Source organism: Gymnodraco acuticeps, unplaced genomic scaffold, assembly GCF_902827175.1.
Source record: "Gymnodraco acuticeps unplaced genomic scaffold, fGymAcu1.1, whole genome shotgun sequence".
Lineage (NCBI taxonomy): Eukaryota > Metazoa > Chordata > Actinopteri > Perciformes > Bathydraconidae > Gymnodraco > Gymnodraco acuticeps.
Window position 1 is genome coordinate 2,569,911 of NW_022992150.1, and position 21,814 is coordinate 2,591,724.

The 21,814-nt window shown below is 44.1% G+C and overlaps 1 protein-coding gene across 2 annotated transcripts in view; it reads left to right on the plus strand.

The window, feature by feature from the left end:
* npas2 (neuronal PAS domain protein 2) overlaps positions 1-21,337 on the plus strand; it is a 76,956-nt gene extending 55,619 nt beyond the window's left edge. For both annotated transcript variants that reach the window (XM_034204088.1, XM_034204087.1), the window contains exons 4-22: positions 241-395; positions 525-616; positions 820-909; positions 1,225-1,345; positions 2,377-2,490; positions 2,647-2,765; positions 3,862-3,944; positions 4,029-4,135; positions 4,220-4,367; positions 4,819-4,903; positions 4,999-5,125; positions 13,703-13,797; positions 13,906-13,992; positions 14,429-14,644; positions 14,944-15,141; positions 15,408-15,592; positions 16,299-16,391; positions 16,693-16,903; positions 17,895-21,337. In XM_034204088.1, the coding sequence (XP_034059979.1) occupies positions 241-395; positions 525-616; positions 820-909; positions 1,225-1,345; positions 2,377-2,490; positions 2,647-2,765; positions 3,862-3,944; positions 4,029-4,135; positions 4,220-4,367; positions 4,819-4,903; positions 4,999-5,125; positions 13,703-13,797; positions 13,906-13,992; positions 14,429-14,644; positions 14,944-15,141; positions 15,408-15,592; positions 16,299-16,391; positions 16,693-16,903; positions 17,895-18,104 (2,536 nt within the window). In that variant the 3' untranslated portion in view covers positions 18,105-21,337. The remainder of the gene's footprint in view (positions 1-240; positions 396-524; positions 617-819; positions 910-1,224; positions 1,346-2,376; positions 2,491-2,646; positions 2,766-3,861; positions 3,945-4,028; positions 4,136-4,219; positions 4,368-4,818; positions 4,904-4,998; positions 5,126-13,702; positions 13,798-13,905; positions 13,993-14,428; positions 14,645-14,943; positions 15,142-15,407; positions 15,593-16,298; positions 16,392-16,692; positions 16,904-17,894) is intronic.
* Positions 21,338-21,814: the final 477 nt, after the last annotated feature.

The following is a 21,814-nucleotide window of genomic DNA, read 5'->3' on the forward strand; positions in this document are numbered from 1 at the left end:
CTGTTCAGTTAAATACTGTGTTCTGTATTATACCACTCTTGTCACTGGTTGATCATCTATTTTAAACAGTTTTTATTATTCCATCCATCTGCAACCAAGTGTGTCCTTGCACTCTTGGCTAGCTTTTATTTGGTAAAGCGCTGAACAATCTGACAAGGATTTAAATGTTTAAGAACAGGTTCTTCATTGGCTTGCCTTGAGATTTCACTGATTTGTGTTCTCTCGGGTGGACTTCCGTAGGGCGTCTCGTAACAAATCGGAGAAGAAGAGAAGAGACCAATTCAATGTGCTCATCAAGGAGCTATGCACCATGCTGCAGGGCCAAGGCCATCCGCGCAAGATGGACAAGTCCACCATACTGCAGAGGACTATCGACTTCCTGCAGAAACAGAAAGGTATGAAGGTACAGCATGTAGGCTTAGTTTGGGAAATGTTCAAGGACTGTATGAGGATGGTTTTTACTTTCAAACTTTTATACATGTATTATTACGTAATTATTCTCACTTAATCCTTTTCTTTTTCAGACATCACTGCACAGAACGAAACCTGCGATGTGAGGCAGGACTGGAAGCCTTCGTTCCTCAGCAATGAGGAGTTCACTCAGCTGATGTTGGAGGTAAGGCCCAGGAGGAACAGCCTGAGTCACTTTAGCTCCAACATTGATACATATGTGTTATAAATAAAGCAGGAAACACTCTCCCTAACTTTAAAGCTACACACTAAATAATTAGTAATGCATATAACTATTACAGATGATGAGATGTGGAATGGTAAGCATTCTCATTTACGCCTTCACACATTAATTTCTCCTCCTTACAGGCCCTCGATGGTTTCCTAATAGCATTAACTACAGACGGCAACATCATATACGTATCTGACAGTGTGTCTTCACTCATTGGCCATTTACCGGTAAGTGAAGTAGCCGAAACAACTTTTACTCTATTGCTAAAACTCATTTGTTTTCTGCTCTAATCCTTTTGTATTTTTTGTTCCCAAAAAACAAAAAAAGAGAGTTTGAGTGCTACATAGAGATTTTCGTTCAGGGCTGTTAACCTTTATTGTGTTAATGAGAGAAAATTCATTTGATCAATTACTGCATGTGCTGGTTTAAGTCTGCCACAGGAGTAGAAATGGCGTTATCCTCCAGTGTGAGAATCATGTGACCTGTTGTGTTGCATAAAGGCCTTAAAGACTGACCGTCATGCACCTCTCCTTTTTCACCAGTCCGATATGGTGGACCAAAATATCTTGAATTTCCTCCCGGAGCGGGAACACGGGGAGGTGTATAAGCTGCTATCATCCCACATGCTGATGACTGACCCCATTGCTGCTGACTTTCTTGAAAGTGAGTACCTGTCGTCTGGTTCCTGATTGTTTCCATCACCAGGTAGCGTCCCACATCAGGAGTTCACAGGTTCAGTATGTTAGAGCAACACTGTGTACATAACACTCAGGCGAGGTATTTTCCCGGTTAAGGTCTTTATATTTAGAGCAGGTTGCTGAATTTAGGTCTGACGTTTATTGGATTGCTGATCTTTTTTGTTAATTATAGGGGCTAGCTTAGTATCATAGTTAAGACTTTAAATCACTGTTATGTTCACACAGTAATCTAAAGGAATGTAGTATCTGGGGCTCAAGACACTGACCTTAATCCCGCGTTACTATTGGACTTGTCCCAGGAAAAGAAACTTGCGAGAAGCTCATGTCTTGCCTGATACTTAGAAGTCTAAATAGCGAACAGTCCCAGACCATGTCTGGAGCCATTGTGACGTCTTTGCCACATTTAGAAAGACACAACAATCTTTTGTCTTTCCTGATCGTTTTGACAAGGTTGGACATTTTATGAAGGTTAAAACTCAGCTGCTTCATTAAATAAAATAAAAAACACTCAGACTATTAAGGGCAAAAATGTCCCATTAAAAAAATATTGATCCCACCACCACAAAGATAGTGTTTCAGATCTGGTTTCAATATTTGACTTTTGACAATGTTCCCCCAGATTGATTTTTGATTTTTTGTCCTTTGGGTCAAATACTCTAAATTTTCCAATTGAAAATAAAAATTCCCACTAGCATGAAGTTCACTAAAAAATCACTACAACAATGGCATATGTTAACAAACTGAACATTTCAGGGTTCAAATTCTGGAGAATGTATGAATATGTTGTAGTTTTGATCAGAACTGATGTTGGTTAACCCATTTAACTCAGGAGAAGGGGTATTATCTAATTTTTACAATTTGTTATGCAGGCATGTTTGTCCTCTAAGGACATCAGAGCAATTTCTTTTAAAGAGAGGCACAAGGTTTAAGCAAAAATAATTGATTATAACGTAAAAAAAAGCTGTTTTAATGAAAATAAAACGTGCTGTTTTTCAGGTGAGGAACATATTGAATTTTGCTGCCATCTAGCCAGAGAAAACATTGACCCGAATGAGCCGGTTGAGTACGAGTACGTCAAGTTTGTTGGAGATTTCAAATTCCATAATAATGGTAAGGCCTTTTATTTTCTTCCTGTTTCAATGTATTCCAGTTCTTTAACATTAATGTCGTTTTATGTAAATACTCATAATCAACTTAAATGGAGAAAATCTATATATTTAAAAAAGTAAAATTGACCAACCCACGATTCTCGTGCTTGTCATGCAGTGCCTACGTCTTCTTGTAACGGGCTGGATTTGACGTTACCAAGAAGCCTGCAGACGTCTCTTGAAGAGCAGGTTTGCCTCATCGCTACTGTACGATTAGTCACTCCGCAATTTCTAAAGGTAAGACCAGATCCAAATTCCTGTGCCTTTCTTTTCCCCGCATTTTTGGCATCAATTCTCTCAGATGAATAAAACAGGTGGTGCTGGTGACGATGATAATCAAAATGGTCTGTGGTCTAATGGCATGAGTGGGAGCACACATTTTGTTACATGCAAACTCCATTGTTACGAGCATTCTGGAGACTTCTCTTTTTCAACTGATTACATCATTAGATTACAGATGAATCCTCCCAAATGTGCTCTCTAAGAGGACATCTGGACAGTCATTGAAGTAAATTGAAGCCCTGAACCTTTCTGAGGTCTTTAATGTTCAGATCAAACTTAAAAGAAAAGTAAGATGAAGCTAAAGACTAAAACATTGAGTGTCTATCCCAGAAGTCGCGTTAACCGAATATTTTCCGTCTATGACGGATTTTTTTTAACAATGACGGAAAAATCTGAAAGCAGTCCGTCATTTTGACGGATTAGAACAAACTCAGAACAGCGCCAAAGTTTCCCCGCAGCAGGGCTCCGGTGTTATGCCTTGTTATGGATGCCCGCCAAAAAGGAAATTATATATTTTCCAGAGCTAACTTTGCCGTACAACTCATTGAAATGTCTGGGAGTTTATGCTTTACGCTGTGGCGCGCTCCCGCGAGGTGCAGTGGGCATGCATAACACACAGCATAACACCGTCACTAACAGTTCACGAGCAAGACACAGACACAGATTTGCCAGATGGAAGGACTGTTACAGTCAAGTCTGGACCATATGACACATGGAATATTTTTTTCCTCAGACACAAGACAAATACTCCCTTTAATTTGCAGTTATTTTTCTCCAACTCCAAACCTAGCATATTTTTCACAATTCCTCCCACAGAGTACTTTAAGTTGTCACATGCGTTCACCAAATTCTTAAATGTTAAAGGTTACAGCTTTAAGGCATTGATGAAATAATACAAATACGATGACATGTAAAAGATAAGCTGAATTTAGTAGATGAGGCTTCAAATGCTCGAACTAGTACTTAGACAAAAATAACATATTATAGGATTGGTAACTGCTTTCTTTGCTATAAAAGCCCATAAGTAACATTCTCTGTATTTTCTGTTCAGGATTTATGTAATGTGGAAGATCCTTCTGATGAATTCACATCCAGACACAGCCTTGAATGGAAGTTTCTGTTTTTAGATCACAGGTAAAAATATGTATATGATGTCTTCTCCTATCAATAATCAACATTATAGCTCACACCTATTTAATCTTCTTTTTTATCTTCAAGGGCATCACCAATCATAGGATATTTACCCTTTGAGGTTCTTGGCACTTCAGGCTATGATTACTATCATGTGGATGACTTGGAGCTTATAGCTCAGTGTCATAAGCAGCGTGAGTATTTCTGTCACTCCTCTTTTATAAACCACCCTCAGATTAAAATTGGTTTTGGTTTACATTCTTTATTTTCCTCCACAGTAATGCAGTTTGGAAAAGGTAAATCCTGCTACTATCGCTTCCTGACCAAAGGACAGCAGTGGATTTGGTTGCAGACTCACTACTACATCACATACCACCAGTGGAACTCCAAACCTGAGTTCATCGTCTGTACGCACACTGTCGTCAGGTAGGCCTATTGGTTTAATCCTGGGGTATAAAATATATGCAAAATGAAAGTAACATATACATTTTGTGTCAGTTTCCTTGGATTAGGGAAGTAATGCACCGGCTGTTGGCAAAAAAGTTACATTTACAACCTTGTATTTGGGTCATAAAACACAATTTGACTGGGGATAGGGTTTTATTTACAGAGAAAAAACTCAGAATTGTGCACATTTTCAAATAATAGAACAACAGTATTTGAATTTAAATTGAGTCCCAAATGTACGAGAAAAAAGAAATGGGACATTTTGCGTTTTTGAATCTTTTCACCAAAAATGTACCCATTTTAGCTTTTACCTAACCCCCCTGCTCTATATATTTTTGTTTTCAACCCTAAATTGCCATAATACAGCATTGTATATATTTGAAATACAGCACACTTGTAAAACAATCACATTTTCGATTCTATTTTTCAGTTATGCTGAAGTGCGTGCTGAAAGGAGGCGAGCATTTCGCTTTGAAGAGCTGTCTCCACCTGGAATCGCTCCCTCTTCAGTGAAGGTAACAGACATGGGTCCTTCTACGAACAATCAGCAGCTTTTCCCAGGTCAGTCTGTATGTCAGATTCAGATGTTGAGCATCCCTCTGTGTTCCAGGCTCAGGAGCTGTACCTGGACATCTGCTCCACTCTGGACCCTCCACGGGACAGAACGAGCGGCGCACGTTCGGTTTCCTCCCACAGCTCCAGGAAGTCCTCCCCCACAGCAATGTCAGACTCCGCATGTGAGTCATCCTCTGCTCCCCAAAGTGCTGACTCACTCAGCAGCAGGTGAAAATGTACAGAAATCCTGCTCCTATATAGCTGAACGAATTATAGTTTTTTTATTTAACTGAAAGAAAGGAATTATCTGCTGTTGCACAACCGTTTAAATATTTTCCAACCTGAAAGTTGATCTGAAAAGACTTTTTGAGTAAAAACTTCTGTAATCTAGCAGAACAAAAGCCAATAAACCACCTACCTTTTTATACTGTATGTGGGTGACGATGCACCCATAATGAAATGTTTAAAGGCTTACTTTAGCGCGCCCTGCTTGTGTGAGCCTCTAGTCTCGCTGCTCTTCCACCCACCATCTAATGTACTAAAACGATTTACTGCCATCTGCGTGTTTATGAACAATTGACAGCTGCAGACTCATTGCAGACGCTGTTCATAAATATAGCTGCTCTCTTACCACACATGAAATAACTCTCACTATTTCCAAAGATATATTCATGGAGATGGTTTTTCTTCGCTTCTCTTTTCTGGCCGACTAGGATCAAATAAATTATGAATGAGCAGTGTTGTTACTTATTAAACCACAAAAGGAAATGCATTATACAAGATGTTCTGCCTTGACCATAGTGCCTCTTCAAAGGAGGAATCGACAGTCCCTTTTTAAAGAGGATACATAATATCCTGTTTCCACTTTTGTCAGGGTCACCCATTATGCAAAATCCACTTTTTCATGTCTTTTATACATAAACATGTGTCCCCTCTGTGTAAAGAGATTCTGAAAGTTTCAGGAAAAAATATTTGCTCACTTTTTGATCCATTTATATAAAAACCTGTCTGAAAATGAGCTGATTAGATTTTGGCCACTTTAGCCAATTAGCCAATCACCAACCAAGGTAACACCCCCCCACCTTATCACCTGAATCTAACCAAATACCTCGCGGAGGGGCGTGGGGAGTGGCTCCTTATTTTCATCTAAAGTAACAGACAGAGCAGGGCCGGTTTTTGGCATAGGTGACATAGGCGGTCGCCTAGGGCACCAGATCTGGGGGGGGCGCCTCCCTGCTTTATGTTACAGCCCACGAGCCGGGTTGTAACAGTGCTAATCCTAATTTTCGGCCTAGATGTAACAATATTCATAATTAAGTAAATGTAACACCCTTTTCACCCCGGTTACACGTTTAATTTGCCCTGTACGATGGGCGCTGTAAGTGATGAAAGTGGGGGATGTTGGCTTATCAGGCGCCCGCAGCTCACAGCCAAAGTGCGAGCGAGCGCGGGAGGGAGGGAGGGAGAGAGAGAGAGAGAGAGGGTGCACCGGTACCGGCGCTGTTGTTATTAGCATCTGGTGCTAGCTGCTCTAACGGATTTAAGAAGTAGATGTTTCTACAACCAGGGTGGAGGAGAGCTCTCCTGTCAGACTGGCTCAGTGAGGTAAAGGACTCTGAGTGTTTAGTTAACTTTAGTCTAAGTTATCTCAGTGTCAGGATTCTCATGTTATGTCACAGTTGTAGTTTTGTATGTCTGGTTCTATTTCGTATATGGCTTCGCCCTCTAAGGCTATCGCTATTGGGTTTACCCTTCTGCGCCCCCGCGCAGTACTGAAAACACTTGTAGTCCACGCCCACCCGCTAGGTGGGCCCCACCCGCTAGGTGGGCCCCACCCTCGGGCCTCCTTCCGGTATAAATAGGGAGGTTGCCCGGCGATCTGCTCCCTCTTTTCTTCAGCAACCAGCAGTTTACTGAAGCACGAGAAAAGCAACATCATGAGCAATAAAGAGTGTGTCCGTATGTGCCCTTCGTGCAATACGGGCTACATTATGAGCTACGATTTGCATCCGATATGCGCAGCCTGTCTGGGGCCAGAGCACGCGGACGCGGCTCTCAGCCAGCAGGTCGCATGTCCTCACTGTGTGCGTCTTCCTTCATCCGACAGGAAGCGAAGGGCGGACGCTCTAGCTGCTGCGGGTGAGGAAGACGTCTGGGGTGGGCAGGAGCCCATCCAGAACACACCACCGTGGCTCCAGAGGAGGCGGAGGAGATCGCTAAGGCGGCCAGCACGGCGCTCTCGCTGTGCGCAGCCGTGGCGGTGTCCCAGGCGAGGATTACAGCCTGGATGACACAGATCCAGCGTCACCTCTGGTTACAGCAGGCAGCGGTCACAGAGCCAGCCAGGAAGGTTTTACTGGACGCTCCGATCAGCTCGGACGGGCTGTGCGGGCCCCAGTTCCTGGCCATGGTTGATTCCATGAAGGCGGCATCGGAGCAGGCGGAGGACATCCGCCAGCACGTCGGCTGGCTCCAGCCAGCGGTGAAGCAGCAGCGACACCAGCGGCAGCAGCAGCAGCCAACCCGGCCACAGCGGCAGACGGACAGACACCAGCAGCAACAGCAGCCGAGGCGTCAGAATCGTCCGTCAGCGGCGGCCGGGGCACCGGCCCACACCTCCAGGGCACCGTCCCGCACCTACGGGCCCCCACCAGAGGGGGGTAAAAAGGGAGTGAGATACTCCCGTTCGGCGTCTGCTCCATGAGAGCCGCCGAGGAGACAGAGCGGCCTTGACGGTTTGGGAGGGAGTGTGAGGAAAATAAAAAGAAGCTTATTTTCCAACATGTTGGCTGAGTCATCAGTTTCAAATGTGTTTCACATATCCCCCACTCTGGGTAAACCAGCTGCCTATGACCTATCGGTTAATAGCCAGCAGGATTCGTTACAAAAGCCTGCGCATTTTAATCTATCGATTAATAAGCTGCGGAGCACAGTAACTACACCAGCTGCCTTCAATCTGGTGATTAGTAGGCAGCATGATTCGCTGCAGGGTTCTGGTGGTTATAACTTTCGGTTATTAAACCACAGACCTCGCGGCATTCCTCTATCCGAGATACGCCACCTACACACGGTGACAATAAGCCATGAGCGCCGTGGTAACGCCTCATGTGGTTATCACTGCACACACCTCCACCCATCCTCTGAGCGTGTACGCGCATCATGATGAGAGGCGGAGTGAATGCAACGTGTGGAGGCCTCCTCACAGCCTTTTCGCTAGGCCCACCTTGGGTTGCCTCACGGGGCCTCCGCCCCCCCACCAGGAGAGGGGGGGTAAAAAGGGAGTGAGGTACTCCCGTTCGGCGTCTGCTCCATGAGAGCCGCCGAGGAAGCAGAGCGGCCTTGACGGTTGGGGAGGCAGTGTGAGGAAAATAAAAGAAGATTATTTCCCAACATGTTGGCTGAGTCATCAGTTTCAAATGTGTTTCACATATCCCCCACTCTGGCCGGTGAGCCAGCTGCCATGACCTATCGGTTAATAGCCAGCCGGGTTCGGTACAAAAGCCTGCGCTATTTAATCTATCGATTAATAAGCTGCGGAGCACAGTAATTACACCAGCTGCCTTCAATCTGGTGATTAGTAGGCAGCAGGGTTCGCTGCAGGGATCTGATGGTTATGACTCTTCGGTTATTAAACCACAGACCTCGCGGCATTCTTCTGTCCGAGATACGCCACCTATACACGGTCATAATAAGCCTAGGAGCGCAGTGTTAACGCCTCATGTGGATATTACTGTACACACCTCCACCCATCCTCTGAGCGTGTACACGCCTCATGATGCGAGGCGGAGTGATACGCAGCGTGTGGAGGCCTCCGCACAGCCCTTTCGCTCTAAGCCCACCTTGGGTGCCTCACGGGCAGCGGCGGCGAGGGCTCTGGCGTGGCTCGTCGTCATGACAACCACAACACATCTCGAGCATGCGCGCCCGCTGTCAGTGTTTCTCGGCGTGGCAGCGCATGTGTTTGATGGACGGATGGATGCACAGGCTGATCAGCAGAGGGTACACCCTGCAGTTCACCTCCCCCCCCACAGTTCAACGGGATACAGGTGACATGCCTAACATCCCGTGAACAGTGTCTTGCGCTCCAAGCAGAGCTACGGGAACTCCTGTTGAAAGAGGCTATTTCCAGGGTTCCCCAGGAGGAAGAAAATCAGGGGTATTACTCCCGCTATTTTCTTATCCCGAAAAAGACAGGGGGAATGAGACCCATCCTCGACCTGTCAGTTTTCAACAAGGCAATAATGAAAAGGCCTTTTCACATGCTGACGGTCAAAAAGGTGCTAGAGTGTGTTCACCAGGGAGATTGGTTCACCTCTATAGACCTAAAGGATGCATACTTCCATGTACCCATCATTCCGCAACACAGGAAATTCCTGCGGTTTTCATTCCAGGGAATAGCATACCAGTACAACCGTCTGCCGTTCGGCTATTCCCTGGCTCCCCGTACTTTTTCAAAGTGTGTAGAGACGGCGTTGCAGCCGCTACACAGAGGAGGGATGAGAGTACTATTTTTACCTGGACGACCTGCTGCTGCATGGCTCGCTCTAGGGAGGAAGCGGCTTTACAGACGGTACAACTCATATTGTATCTGTCAAAGCTGGGTTTCATGATAAATTGGGAAAAGAGCTGTCCTATTCCAGCCCAGAGTATTGTTTACCTGGGTGGAATTGAACTCAGCCCGCATGAGAGCACGACTCTCACGGCAGAGAGTGGAGTGGACACGCTGACAGCTCTCCTTCGACGTGTCACACCCCGCAGCGTGGTGACGAAAAAGCCCCCCACAGTTCAATGGGATACAGGAAACACTCCTGTCCTCCCAGAAGCTATGTCTTGCGCTCCAAATCCGAGCTGCTGGAACTCCTGTTGAAAGAGGATATTTCCAGGTTTCCTCAAAGGGAGGAAAATCAGGGGTTTTCACTCCCGTTATTTTTCTAATCCCGAAAAAGACTGGGGCAATGAGACATCCTCGATCTGTCAGTATTTCACATGCTGACAATCAAACAGGGGCTGGAATGTGTTCACCAGGACGACTGGTTCACTTCCACCTGAAGGATGCATACTTCCACGTACCCATCATCCCGAAACACAGGAAATTCCTGCGGTTTCTCATTTCAGGGAATATCAGACCAGACAATCGTCTGCCGTTTGGATATTCCCTGGCTCCTCCCATTTTTGTGTAGAGAAGGCTGGAGCCGCTACACAGAGGAGGGATGAGAGGGTGGTTTCCTTTGGACGACCTGCTAGTTGCTGGCTCGCTCCAGGGAGGAAGTCGCTTTACAGACGGTACATCTCGTATCGCATCTGTCAAAGCCTGGGTTTTATAACAAGTTGGAAGAAGAGCTGTTCCCTTCCCTCTCAGACAAACGTTATCTGGAGTGGAATTAAAAACTCAGCCAGCAGCAGAGCGCTCTCTGGCAGCGAGTGAGAAACTGACAGCTCTCCTCCGGCGTGTCACAAACCACACAGCCCTCTCCATAACGCAGCTGCTCGGCATTAGCGTCAGCTGGTCACGGGGGGGGATTCCCCTGGGTCTCCCCCACAGGGGGAGTCTCCAGAGGTGCTTCATTCACTGCAGAAGCCTGCTGTTTTAACCTATTGGTTTATAAACTGCAGAGCTCGAGGCATTCCTCTGTCCCAGATATGCCTTACACACGGTCATAATAAATCCACGAGCACTGTTATAACGCCTCGTGAGGACAGCATACACACACCTCTCATCCTCTGGGCGTGTACGCGCCTCATGATGAGAGACAGAGTGGAATGCAGCGTGTGGAAACTCCCTCGCAGATTTTTGCTTCACGGGCAGCAGCGGCGAGGGCGTGGCACGTCACCATGACGACCATTACGGCACATCACAGAGAAGCCTCTCCCCCCAGCAGTTCCATGGGATGCAAGAAACACTCCCGTTATCCCAGGAACAGTGTTATTTCCGGCGAATTTAACCGAGGGGCTCGCAGAACGCAGCAGCCGTGCTATGCGAGGAGTATGGAGACTCAGGCCGGTGTCACGCACACTGGCGCCTCAGTGGGATTTGGCTTTGGTGTTACGCGCACTAAAGAAAAACCCCATTTGAACCTGATCAGGTTGCCCTTAACTGTATTCAGCCAAAGTAGTACTGCTTTTGGCTCTATCAGAGGAAAGGGTGATCTGTCTGCTCTCCCGGTGGCTCCGTCATGTCTCCGGATCCATGGAGATGCAGTTCAGCTGTTTTACGCCCTAACCCGGCTTCATGCCTATAAGGTCATCACAACTCTTTTAGGTCAAGAGTGATCACCCTGGCTGGCTTCTTCCCCCCTCCTTACAGGTCGGAGGAAGAAGAAACATCTCATCTCCTCTGCCCGGTGCGCGCGCTGTCTGCTATGTGGCGCGCACGGCGGCATTGCGCCGTTCTCAGCGCCTGTTTGTGCACTATAGAGAGCGCTCGATCGGGCAACCTCTGTCTACACAACGGCTGTCACACTGGCTGTGTGAGGCTGTGTCACAGGCATATGTCTCCTCTGGGGTGGAGCCCCCGGAGAATATCAAAGCGCACTCAACCAGAGGAATTTCCTCCTCCTCGGTGTTGCGCGGAGGAATGTCAGTGGAAGATATTTGCACGGCTGCATCTTGGTCTTCCCCCTTTCATTTATTCAATTTTATTTGAGGGATGTCTCCCTTTCCTCTCTGACACGCCCTGTACTGGGTGTCCTGTCAGAGTGAGTGACGTCAGGGATCCAGCTGTGCGCCTCTCTCCTGCCTCGCGGCACACAGAGAGCGGCCCTTTTTCCCCTCGTAGGAGAGGGACGTTCCCCTTCCTCTGACACACTTCGTAGGGAGTGCCTGGTCAGAGTGAGTGACGTCAGGGATCCAGCTGAGAGCTCTCCTACCTGGCTGACACGGAGAGAGCGGCTGTTCCCCCTCTATGATCGCAGGACAAGGTGGGACCTTCGTCTCTACTTTCTCACAGCGGTCGGTATGTATTGTTCCCAGCCTTCACCCCGTCAGGGAAACAGGTATGTTGGCTCCAGGGACGGGGATGTGCCATTACGCATGGCACAACAGGCAGGGGGGTGTTATTAAGCAGGTATGTCTGTGCTTCTAGTGCTGGACGGACCCAGTGGGGCGCAGACTACATCATGCTTCGCCCTTAACCCAATAGCGATAGCCTTAGAGGGCGAAGCCATATACGAAATAGAACTGAGGTTACCTACTGTAACCCAGCTTCTATGAGTATTGGCGCAGCCCTCTAAGCGCTGGGCCCCACTGGCTCTACGAATAGCTGAAGAAAAGTTATATTGTATGGGAGCAGATCGCCGGGCAACCTCCCTATTTATACCGGAAGGAGGCCCGAGGGTGGGGCCCACCTAGCGGGTGGGCGTGGACTACAAGTGTTTTCAGTACTGCGCGGGGGCGCAGAAGGGTAAACCCAATAGCGATAGCCTTAGAGGGCTGCGCCAATACTCATAGAAGCTGGGTTACAGTAGGTAACCTCAGTTATGGGTGTTTTCCTCCTTGTATATTGTTTGGTCCTTCTTCCTGTGTTTTTCCCCTGTCGTTAGTTTCCCTGGTGTGTCTGATTGTGTTCACCTGTACCCCTTGTGTGTCTCCTGTGCTCATCATCACCAGCCCCACCCCTGATTGGTTTCACCTGTGTCTTGTTGTCATGTGTTTAAATTCCCCTGTCTCCCAGTGTTCAGTGTGAGTTCGTATTGTCTCTTGCAATGGTCAGGTCTATGCTCTTTTGTGCTCAAGAAAAGTGTTGTTCCTCACTACGTGAGTGATTTTCCTTTTGGTCTCATTTTTTGTCATCTCATCCTGAGATTAGTTAGTGACCATTTTTTGTTCATCGTGTTTTTTGGAAAAATAAAGTATCTTACCAATACTTTACCTCTGTCTCCCGGGTCGTGCAATTGGGTCCTACCTACTGAGTGCCTGAGTTCCTGACACTCAGTGGGTCTCAAACGTTTTGATCACAATTTATGTAAACAAGGCACTCCTTTATAATTATTGGGATAAACAGGTTTGAAATCATTTCAATGTATAGGCCTACTATAGGACAGTAAACCAAAAATATCGTTTAAAACTGGAGAAATAAAAAAAAAATGCATAAATAAATGTTAACTAGGTAAAATAAGATATGAATGAACCGGCCCTGAGACAGAGGCCCAATCCCAAACGGCCCCCTACACCCTACCCCTACACACTACCCCTCCGTTCGCGCGGAGGGTCCGCCACATTAAGTGCTGTTCCAAACCAAGGAGTGTGGAGCGGTGTGGAGTGGGAGTGGGCTATCAAGCCCTCAAACAGCGAGTCTGCATCGGTGCTGACTTGAGACCGGTCTCTACGTTGTGTGTGTCCGTCAGGAAATCTGACAGGAGGGAGCCTCATGTGTCACTCCGTCACGGAGGGGGAGTGTGTAAGTGTAGGGCGTAGGGCGTGGTTTGGGATTGGGCCAGAGAATCAGCACTTTTGAAACAGGGCTGAAACAGAGGGGTTTATGGGATGCTGCAATGCTTAATCTGTTTGGTATTCCGAGCCAAACACTTCAGAGACATGTTTTGTATATATCTGAGACCTATAATATATTGATGAAAAACAGTATAATAAGGGAACTTTAATGCTGACTTTAAAGAATGTATGTATTCCACTAAAACAAGCAGAACATGAAGATATCAGCTGTCATTCTACAAAGACAAATCGTGCTTCTGATATAACTGAACATGTCCTCAGTCTACTGTTATCAAAGTGTGTTCAGAGTTGACCTGTCTCTTCTTCAACAGCTAACTCCTACACGGAGGCGTGCACGCCGTCATGGCAGTCTGCTTCCATCGGCACAGAGAAGACCTCGTCCAAGTTCAAACCTAGTAGTTCAAAGGTCAGTTTACGTGTCTCCGTCTGTCTCAGAAAAAAATTGTCATTGGGAAAACAAATGCTCAGATAATGACATGTGCTAAATTGTAACCCTTTGTCGTTTTCCCTGTAGAATTTGACACAAAGACAAAACTCATTCGACATCGCTCCCCAAATGAATCTCCCCCTTTCCCCTACCCGCAGCAAGCACTCCACCCTGGTTAGTGTTTAGACTAATTCCCCTGCTCTGTTTGTTCACAATATCTTATTGTTATGACTGCTGCTCCTGATAGTTTCACCCATTGCTTGTGCCTCCAGGCCCTATATACTTGGGGTTATATTGTGTTATTAAACCAAGTTGGAGAGAGTTTACGAAAACAGAACAAATTACAATAATTTTTTACTGGAAAGTGTTTTTTGCTTTTCCACATGTTGCGCACCTATGGCATTTTTTATTTATAAAACCAATTTCAGGGAATATATACGAAGAATACCAAGAGCTAGCCCTTATATGACTCATACTAAATGATTATCTCCGCATTTGCTACATTTAATGGGAAAAGAGGATCACAGATCAAGTTTAAGAGGAAAAGGCCAGGCTTTTCTCATTACTGTTCCAATTTCCTTTTGTGATCATTTCTTTGCAACCGCAACAGCAAACGCAGCCACAGCAAACGCAGCCACAGCAGCAGCAGCAGCAGCAGCAGCCGCCGTCGCCCATGTACCCGCCACCGCCACAGCCTCAGGTCTGTGTGATGAACCAGCTGAAGGAGCAGCTGGAGGAAAGGACGCGCATTCTGCAAGCCGACATTCAGACGCAGCAGCAGGAGCTGCATGACATTAAAGAGAAGCTTCACCTCGCTAATATCCAGGTAACACTCCCACAAAGATTACAACACCTTATTGTAAGCTAACCACTGAATAGTCAGGCCAAGAAGCAATCACATACCAATTCAGCTACATGTAATCATTACACATCCTCAATGACCTGCCCAGAGGGCACAATCTGGGAATGTTGTAGTGTTTCTCCTATCATTAAGACACAATGTCAAATCTCGTTGCCTGCGACATCAGATTTGAAAGAATAAATAAGAAGTAACTTCCGATCCAACTTCAAACTAAAAACATAAGTAAATGAAGGGTAGATTAATATGTTTTGTTTGTGTGTAAGGTGTTGTTACAGCAGCCTTCCCACAATGACTTTGGCCAGGCCCAGCAGCAGCAGCAGCAGCAGCAGCAGCAGAACCAGAACCAGAACCAGTCAGGTGTGATCAGGCAGCGCTCAGGCCACTCAAAACCATCGTCCAGCAGGACCCACAGGTCATCCCCTCACTCACTCCAGAGAGAGAACAGCTCACCGTCAATACAGGTACAGAGCTACACGAGGGAAACAAGTCCAAACACAGCTGTCTGAAAATGTATTCTCTCATGTTAAGAGGATAATATTGATTCACCAATGTACCTTCAGTCATTAGCAGCTAACGACTCATGGCCTACTTCAGTGCTCACAACACAGCAGAAGGCAGTTTATGGATTCAGCTGCTAATATCAATCAATTATTAAAAGATATACGCATCACAACAGGTGGTAATGTCATTGTTTTCTGAATGCTGAGCTTCCTGTGTTTACTCGTAGGTGCAGCAGAGGATTGCGTGCAGCGGGCAGACCCAGCTGGTGAGCATGCCTGTGCAGACCAACCCCAGTGTGACCATGCCCTTCTACAGCAACCCCATGATGTTCTCTCAGACCAACACGCGCTCTCTGCAGGATGCCAACCAAAGACAAACAGACGGCGAGTTCAACCAAGAAGGACAACTTCGGTAAGAGAAATGTGAAATTCAGCCCACTCAAAACCACAGTATGACAGACAGAAGGGACATTACTAATATGAAGTCAGTTTTATCAATAGTGGCCTTCAACTGTTAAACTCCGTATTGTATGTGTTGTGATTCCCTGCCCTGAGAGGCAAGTGAGCTATTGTAGTGATCCATTATTTTCTTTTATTATTTTTTTTCATTGTCAAAATGTCACAAAATGTTTTTGGAAGGATAACTTTTTTCCATTTTGTGTTTGTTGTTGTAATACTCCTGCCGGCCACAAGAGGCAGTAGTGCACAATTACCCCATGTTCTAAACAAGACTGAACACAGAAGATCAGGAAGAATAAAAACACATTTCAGCCAAAATAAAGACATGAGAGTAATGTCACATTACTTGCTAACACACTATTAATGTACTGTGCGTTTAAACCTCTGGATATGTGGTTTAAACACATCTGGAAAAAAACAGGAATGTTTTGAATCCTATTTAGAACATGGGGTAGTGGTGCCTCTAGTGGCCAACATAGATTTAAACTTAGAGAACTTATCCTGACAAAAAGAAAAGAAACACCTACAGTCTTTCATAGATGACATTGTGTTAAACTTCTATACAGGAAAGAACTCTGTTTAAGATTTTCTCTCACTTGCTTTTTTTTTCTCACAGAACAGATTTAGTTTTTCCAGTAACACATTTTATTTCCCTGCAGCATGCTACTCAACCAGCCAATGCAGACGCTGGTTCCCACGAGCAGTGTTACCACGCAGCCTTCCCAGTGCAACATGGGCATCTCCCAAACCATGTGAGAAATGTTTCATTACCCTGCTCTCTCTCACACGCACACACACACACACACACACACACACACACACACACACACACACACACACACACACACACACACACACACACACACACACACACACACACACACACACACACACACACACACACACACACACACACACACACACACACACACACACACACACACACACACACACACACACACACACACACACACACACACACACGTTCACCTGTTTGTCTCTGTGGTGTCATTTCGTATTGTGCCTAATTTTTTCTTTCTGCCCTCTGCACAGATACACCTTGGAGCAGCAGATCATCGCCCCTTCGTTCTCCATGCAACAGGTCAACTGCAACGCCGTCCTCGTGCCCTCCCCCTGCTTCACATCCCCCATAATGATCCCACCCAACGGTTTCATCACAAACCAGTCCCAGTCGGGTTATCAGACGCAGCCTCAGGCGTCTCAGCACTCCCTGCAGCTTCAGCAGCCCCAGCAGTTCTTTCAGGTACAAAATCATCTGCTGTTTGCTAATTGCTAATCTGAGGTTTTCTAGACTTTAACTCTGAGTCATTATGTGATGGATTGTAGCATTACGTTACACAGCTTGATTAACCACATCTTTATATTTACTGATTTAGGATCATTTCAGGCATTACACTGCATCTGAATCCCTAGTTACCATAGCAACAAGCTACTGTGTAAATCCCACAGGCTGTTAGGCCAGAGATCTGTGTTATTTTCAATCGTACTTAACCTCGGCTTTGAATCAAAGTTGTGATGTTTTCTAAAATTCATCAGGGTTAATTAAAACATTTCTAAAGACTTATTTATCGTCTTTGTCCAAAAGGAACAAAACAGGTCACCAGCCTTGAAAAAAAAACCTGAATAGTCTTTTATTCAAATGTCAATCATATATTTGGAGTGTATGTGTGTAATGTAGGCCTATTTGTTCTTCTTGCTGAGAGGAGTGTGTCCTTCATTTTTTATGGGAGCAATGAAGGGTCTTTTGTGTCTAAACTTTTCATAACCCAGAACTAGTGTCATCATTTCTTAAGATTTACTGTCTGAGTGGTTACATAAAAGTTAGGGCTGTACCAAATGTAACTTCTTCTCAATATGAACCTTCTATTGAGGTTTTCAAAAAGAGATATGATTGTTTTTCACTGTAATTTATGACCTCATTGCCCACAAAATAATGGATATAATATATGATGATTGTTGACCTGGCTGTATATACAGCCTGTAATATATGGTTTACTTTGGGACACTCTGCTCACCTAGGGCTATTCTACTAATGGGTGAAGGGGAGTTAGTGACAGAGGTAATAACATTTAATTCAGTAGTTCTTCCTGGACGCAGTGTTTATGTGTTTATTTCTTTAGAAGTCACTAATTCCTCCCAAAAAGTGTACACTATAAAAACCTATTATGCACGTTGGGTAAGGATAAGATTGCCAACACTTCAACAAAGACTCCTATTCTCTTGTGTGTCCGCAGATGGCTCAAGGTCTGGTTCACGGCGGATCAACTCCAGCGTTCTTACACACCACTAATGTCCCACAGCAAAGCACTGTGGGATACATCCAGCAGCATCAAACTCAGCAGCTCCCGCAGGCACAACAGCAACAGGTGCAACAGATGCAATATCAACACTCCCAGAACCAGACTAGCAGTGTGTCAGACTTCAGAAATATGCTGACTCGGTAACGCAGTGCACCGCGTTCAGAGCGCTGAGATCTCAACTCTGGGTTGCCGCAGTGCGGGCAGCAGAACGTCGTGGCATTAGAAGTCGAGTTCTGTGGAAAGAAACGCCTGAAAGTGGAACGTTTTGCTCCTTACTGTTGGTGTTCAGTGGAGGTCGGTCAGTGGAAGCCAGAGGCAGAGGAGCACTGACCCGACGTTACCTGCGGGCTCTGAGGAGAGGCTGAGGGTCTGGACCTTCATCTGTGGCCTGGAGTCAGTCAAAAGTGGAACTATTGAATCAAGCGGACTATCAAAGCTCTCAAGAAGACGTCACTGTCACATGTTTCAATGTAAAAGAGAGTTCTAAATGTCTCTTTGCATTGTGGTACTGTCCTCCTTCCTAAAGGTAGAATATTTATTTTTGCCCATGAATTAATATTCTTTTTTCCTCACTAATAATGGCTCGACGCCCCTCCCAAGACGTACAATCTTATAGTGTCATCATTTAGTTGGCAGATAACAGAAGTTTCTCCCATTCTGTCCACAAAACAACGATTTACTGTTCATGTCACGCAAATGCAGCAGTGAGGAATATTCTTTGATCATTTCGAAAGATCTAGATTTTTGAACCCTCAATCTGGTACTGAAAGCGGGATCGTAAAACTGTCCCGCCCCTTATCTTCGTAGAAGAATAACAGTCCTATACCAGAGGGGAAATATTTGTGCCTTTACCCATGGTCCGCCCATACTGCGGTTTGATGGTTGTGTCATTTGGAATACAAAGTTATATTTTCGTAGATCAAAGTTTATTATTTTCTGCATCAGATAAAACAAAAGACATCTAGATTTTTAACATATATAACAAATATATATATATATATATTGGATGCTTTTTGCAACCTTTAAATCTAAACACTTATAGTAACACATAAGATTCATTTAACTATTTACTGAAACCCTTAAATCACTTTTATTTATTTAATATATTTTTGAAAAATATATATTAAGAAACTAGTTTTATACAAAAAGGTTTAAGATGATTTTATGTGTTTATTTGGGTATTGAAGGGTCAACGCTGGTCCTAATGTCTCGCACCATCTGGGTTCATGTCAGAACAGTCCACTGACCTGTGTGGCTTTACAACAAAGTGAAAGCCTGGTGATTTAAATATATTGGAAATAGTGAGAAACTTTGGTAGCCATCTTGCCTGCTATGTTGATAATTGTGAACACTATATCACCTTGTTTCTTCGGCATTCCTGTTGTTTTCTGTTCATTTTGTCTGATTTAAATGGCCATCTGAGAAGTCACTAAATGTAAACTGTGATCATGACCAAATTACCTTTTTAAATCGCATCCTACTCTGAAAGTGATCTCATCAAAAACTGAAAATAGTGCGAACAAATTATTACAGAAACCTCCAATGCATTATTGTATCATACAGAGGCAGCATTAACAAACAACACATACATTTGACATTATTTTACCATTGTTTATTCAACTGTAAATGTAAGTTATTTGTCAGTATTTTAAGATACCAGCTACTTGTTCTTTACATACTGTGCTTTTTGTATGGCTATCTTTCTGTCATATTCTGAAAGATTTGTTGGTAAAACTACTAATCAGCTCTTGAAACTGCTCATTGGTATCAATCATCATTTTAAATATAAATGTGAGAGAAAGATAACAGTCATCTCAAAGCGCTGCCTGCAGTAATGGCGAGATGACAGTTGTACAAATAGAGGTGTACTGTCGAAGCCTGATACGCAGACGTAAAGGAAGAAGACGCACTAAAGAACCTGGTTCATCTTTCTGTTAATGACAATCAGAGAATTTGTAACAACATATACAAACTGCCAGAGTCTGATTTCATGGTTTACATTTAAAAATATTTCTTTAAATCAGGAAAAACTGTTTATAATGACTCAGTGTTTCCTGTGGAACTTGTGCTACACTTTATAAAAGCAGCCCTTCATGCTCAAAACAGCAGTTTGCTCTCAGCTGTACACATTTAAGCTGCGTCATCAGATCCCTTCAGGACTGGTGCTGCAGAACTCCTGTGCCCACTTACACTTTCCTATGTGCAATGTCAATTTGAAGAAGAATGTTAATTTATACAGGATTGTGTGTGTATATATATAAGGTGTTGGAGGTGTTTAATAAGCAATTGTACTATGATAATTATATGGAAGTATTTTTTTTAATGAAAATGTCCTAACATTCCGTTTATCAGCTCTTGAAGGTATCAGATATGTTTAGTGGGAATTTGGTGAAGAGTGGTATTTTTTCCCAAACAAAAGGCAGTAACTCACATGTTCACCCTGAGAAAATATTAAATGAAGGATCTTTGTGTCCCCGGCAAACAGAATGTCAGACACTATGGGAGTCAGGCTGCAGCCGTGTGGTCTGGTAGCTCAGCCAAAAACAAGAAAATGTAAACCTGCACATTTATTTAGCTTTTTTTCAGTTTCAATGACAGATTTCTACCATTTCTGTCGAATGGTTTTTAAGAAAAAGTGCAATTGTACATCAGTCTCACTCTATGTATTCAGTCACACCCACATTTGGTATGGAAAAAGTTGAGTGAGTGACCATTTGATTTAAACTCAACCAGCAACACAGAGGTGCTATAGATGACTAATGTGTTTTTCATTCACTGGAAGAAGACACTCCTTTTCCTTTTATCAGTAACCTTTAACCTTTCAGAGAAATGCAGTAACATTTCCTCTTGAGGTTGTTTACCATCCGCATTCAGAGAAGATCTCAAAATCATCATACTGCTTCGAGGTGGTTGATGGAAGCGCCGCCCAGTAAAAAAAAGTGTATTGCTTCACAGGTGTGATTGTAAATAATGCATCTGCTCTGACGGTACTGTTTTCTCCCTAGTCTCCCTGACAGCACCTTTTCTTCTGTTCTTCAACTCGAGTGCTTTCTTTTTTCATGTTGTTTTTCATTGAGTGTCATTGTTTTTGAAGGCATGTGATTTGAATCACATATACTTGTACTTTCTAATAGTGACTGACACTTATGAGCGTGGGCAGTGAGATTATTGCATTCTGTGTAAGATTTGCCTGAACATGAACAAAACAGAAACGGTGCACAGCCATTTCTTCAGTCTGAATGCAGAAACAAACATTTAATGTTGTATAATAGAATGTAAAAGTTAAAAAAATATATATATAATTGTTTATTTTATATGTCTCAGATTATATACGTAAATTCAATGATTTAAAATTAAAGTAATTTTGTAACAGATAATGAAGTGTCTTATTAGAGAAGGTGAGGTTCTTCTTTGTGTTGCAGTTGTATGGCTTGTTTTCTTTCTGTATTTACCATCAAAATAAGCTTTACAAATATCTTAAACATTGTTTAAAAAGAAATTAACAAATTAAGTTTACATTCTAAAATATCTTGATATGAATGATGTTATATTGAATTATTTATAAATCAACCTGGATATTGTGAAATATTTGAAAATAAATATTTTTAAACATGTTTTTGCAAAAAGGCATATTTTTACATCAGTACAGCATGCTTGTATTAACCGGTATTAACCTATGCAAAGTACTTACTCGGATCAAATATTGTGCAACACGTTTTTAAACACTTCTCACGCAGCAGAGGGCAGTCCATATGAGCCACTGTCACACCTCCCTGAGATTTTCACAGTGATTCATTTGATGTCAGCCATCCCACTCGCTTCTCAAAATCTCTACAGTGACGATGTGCTAGTGT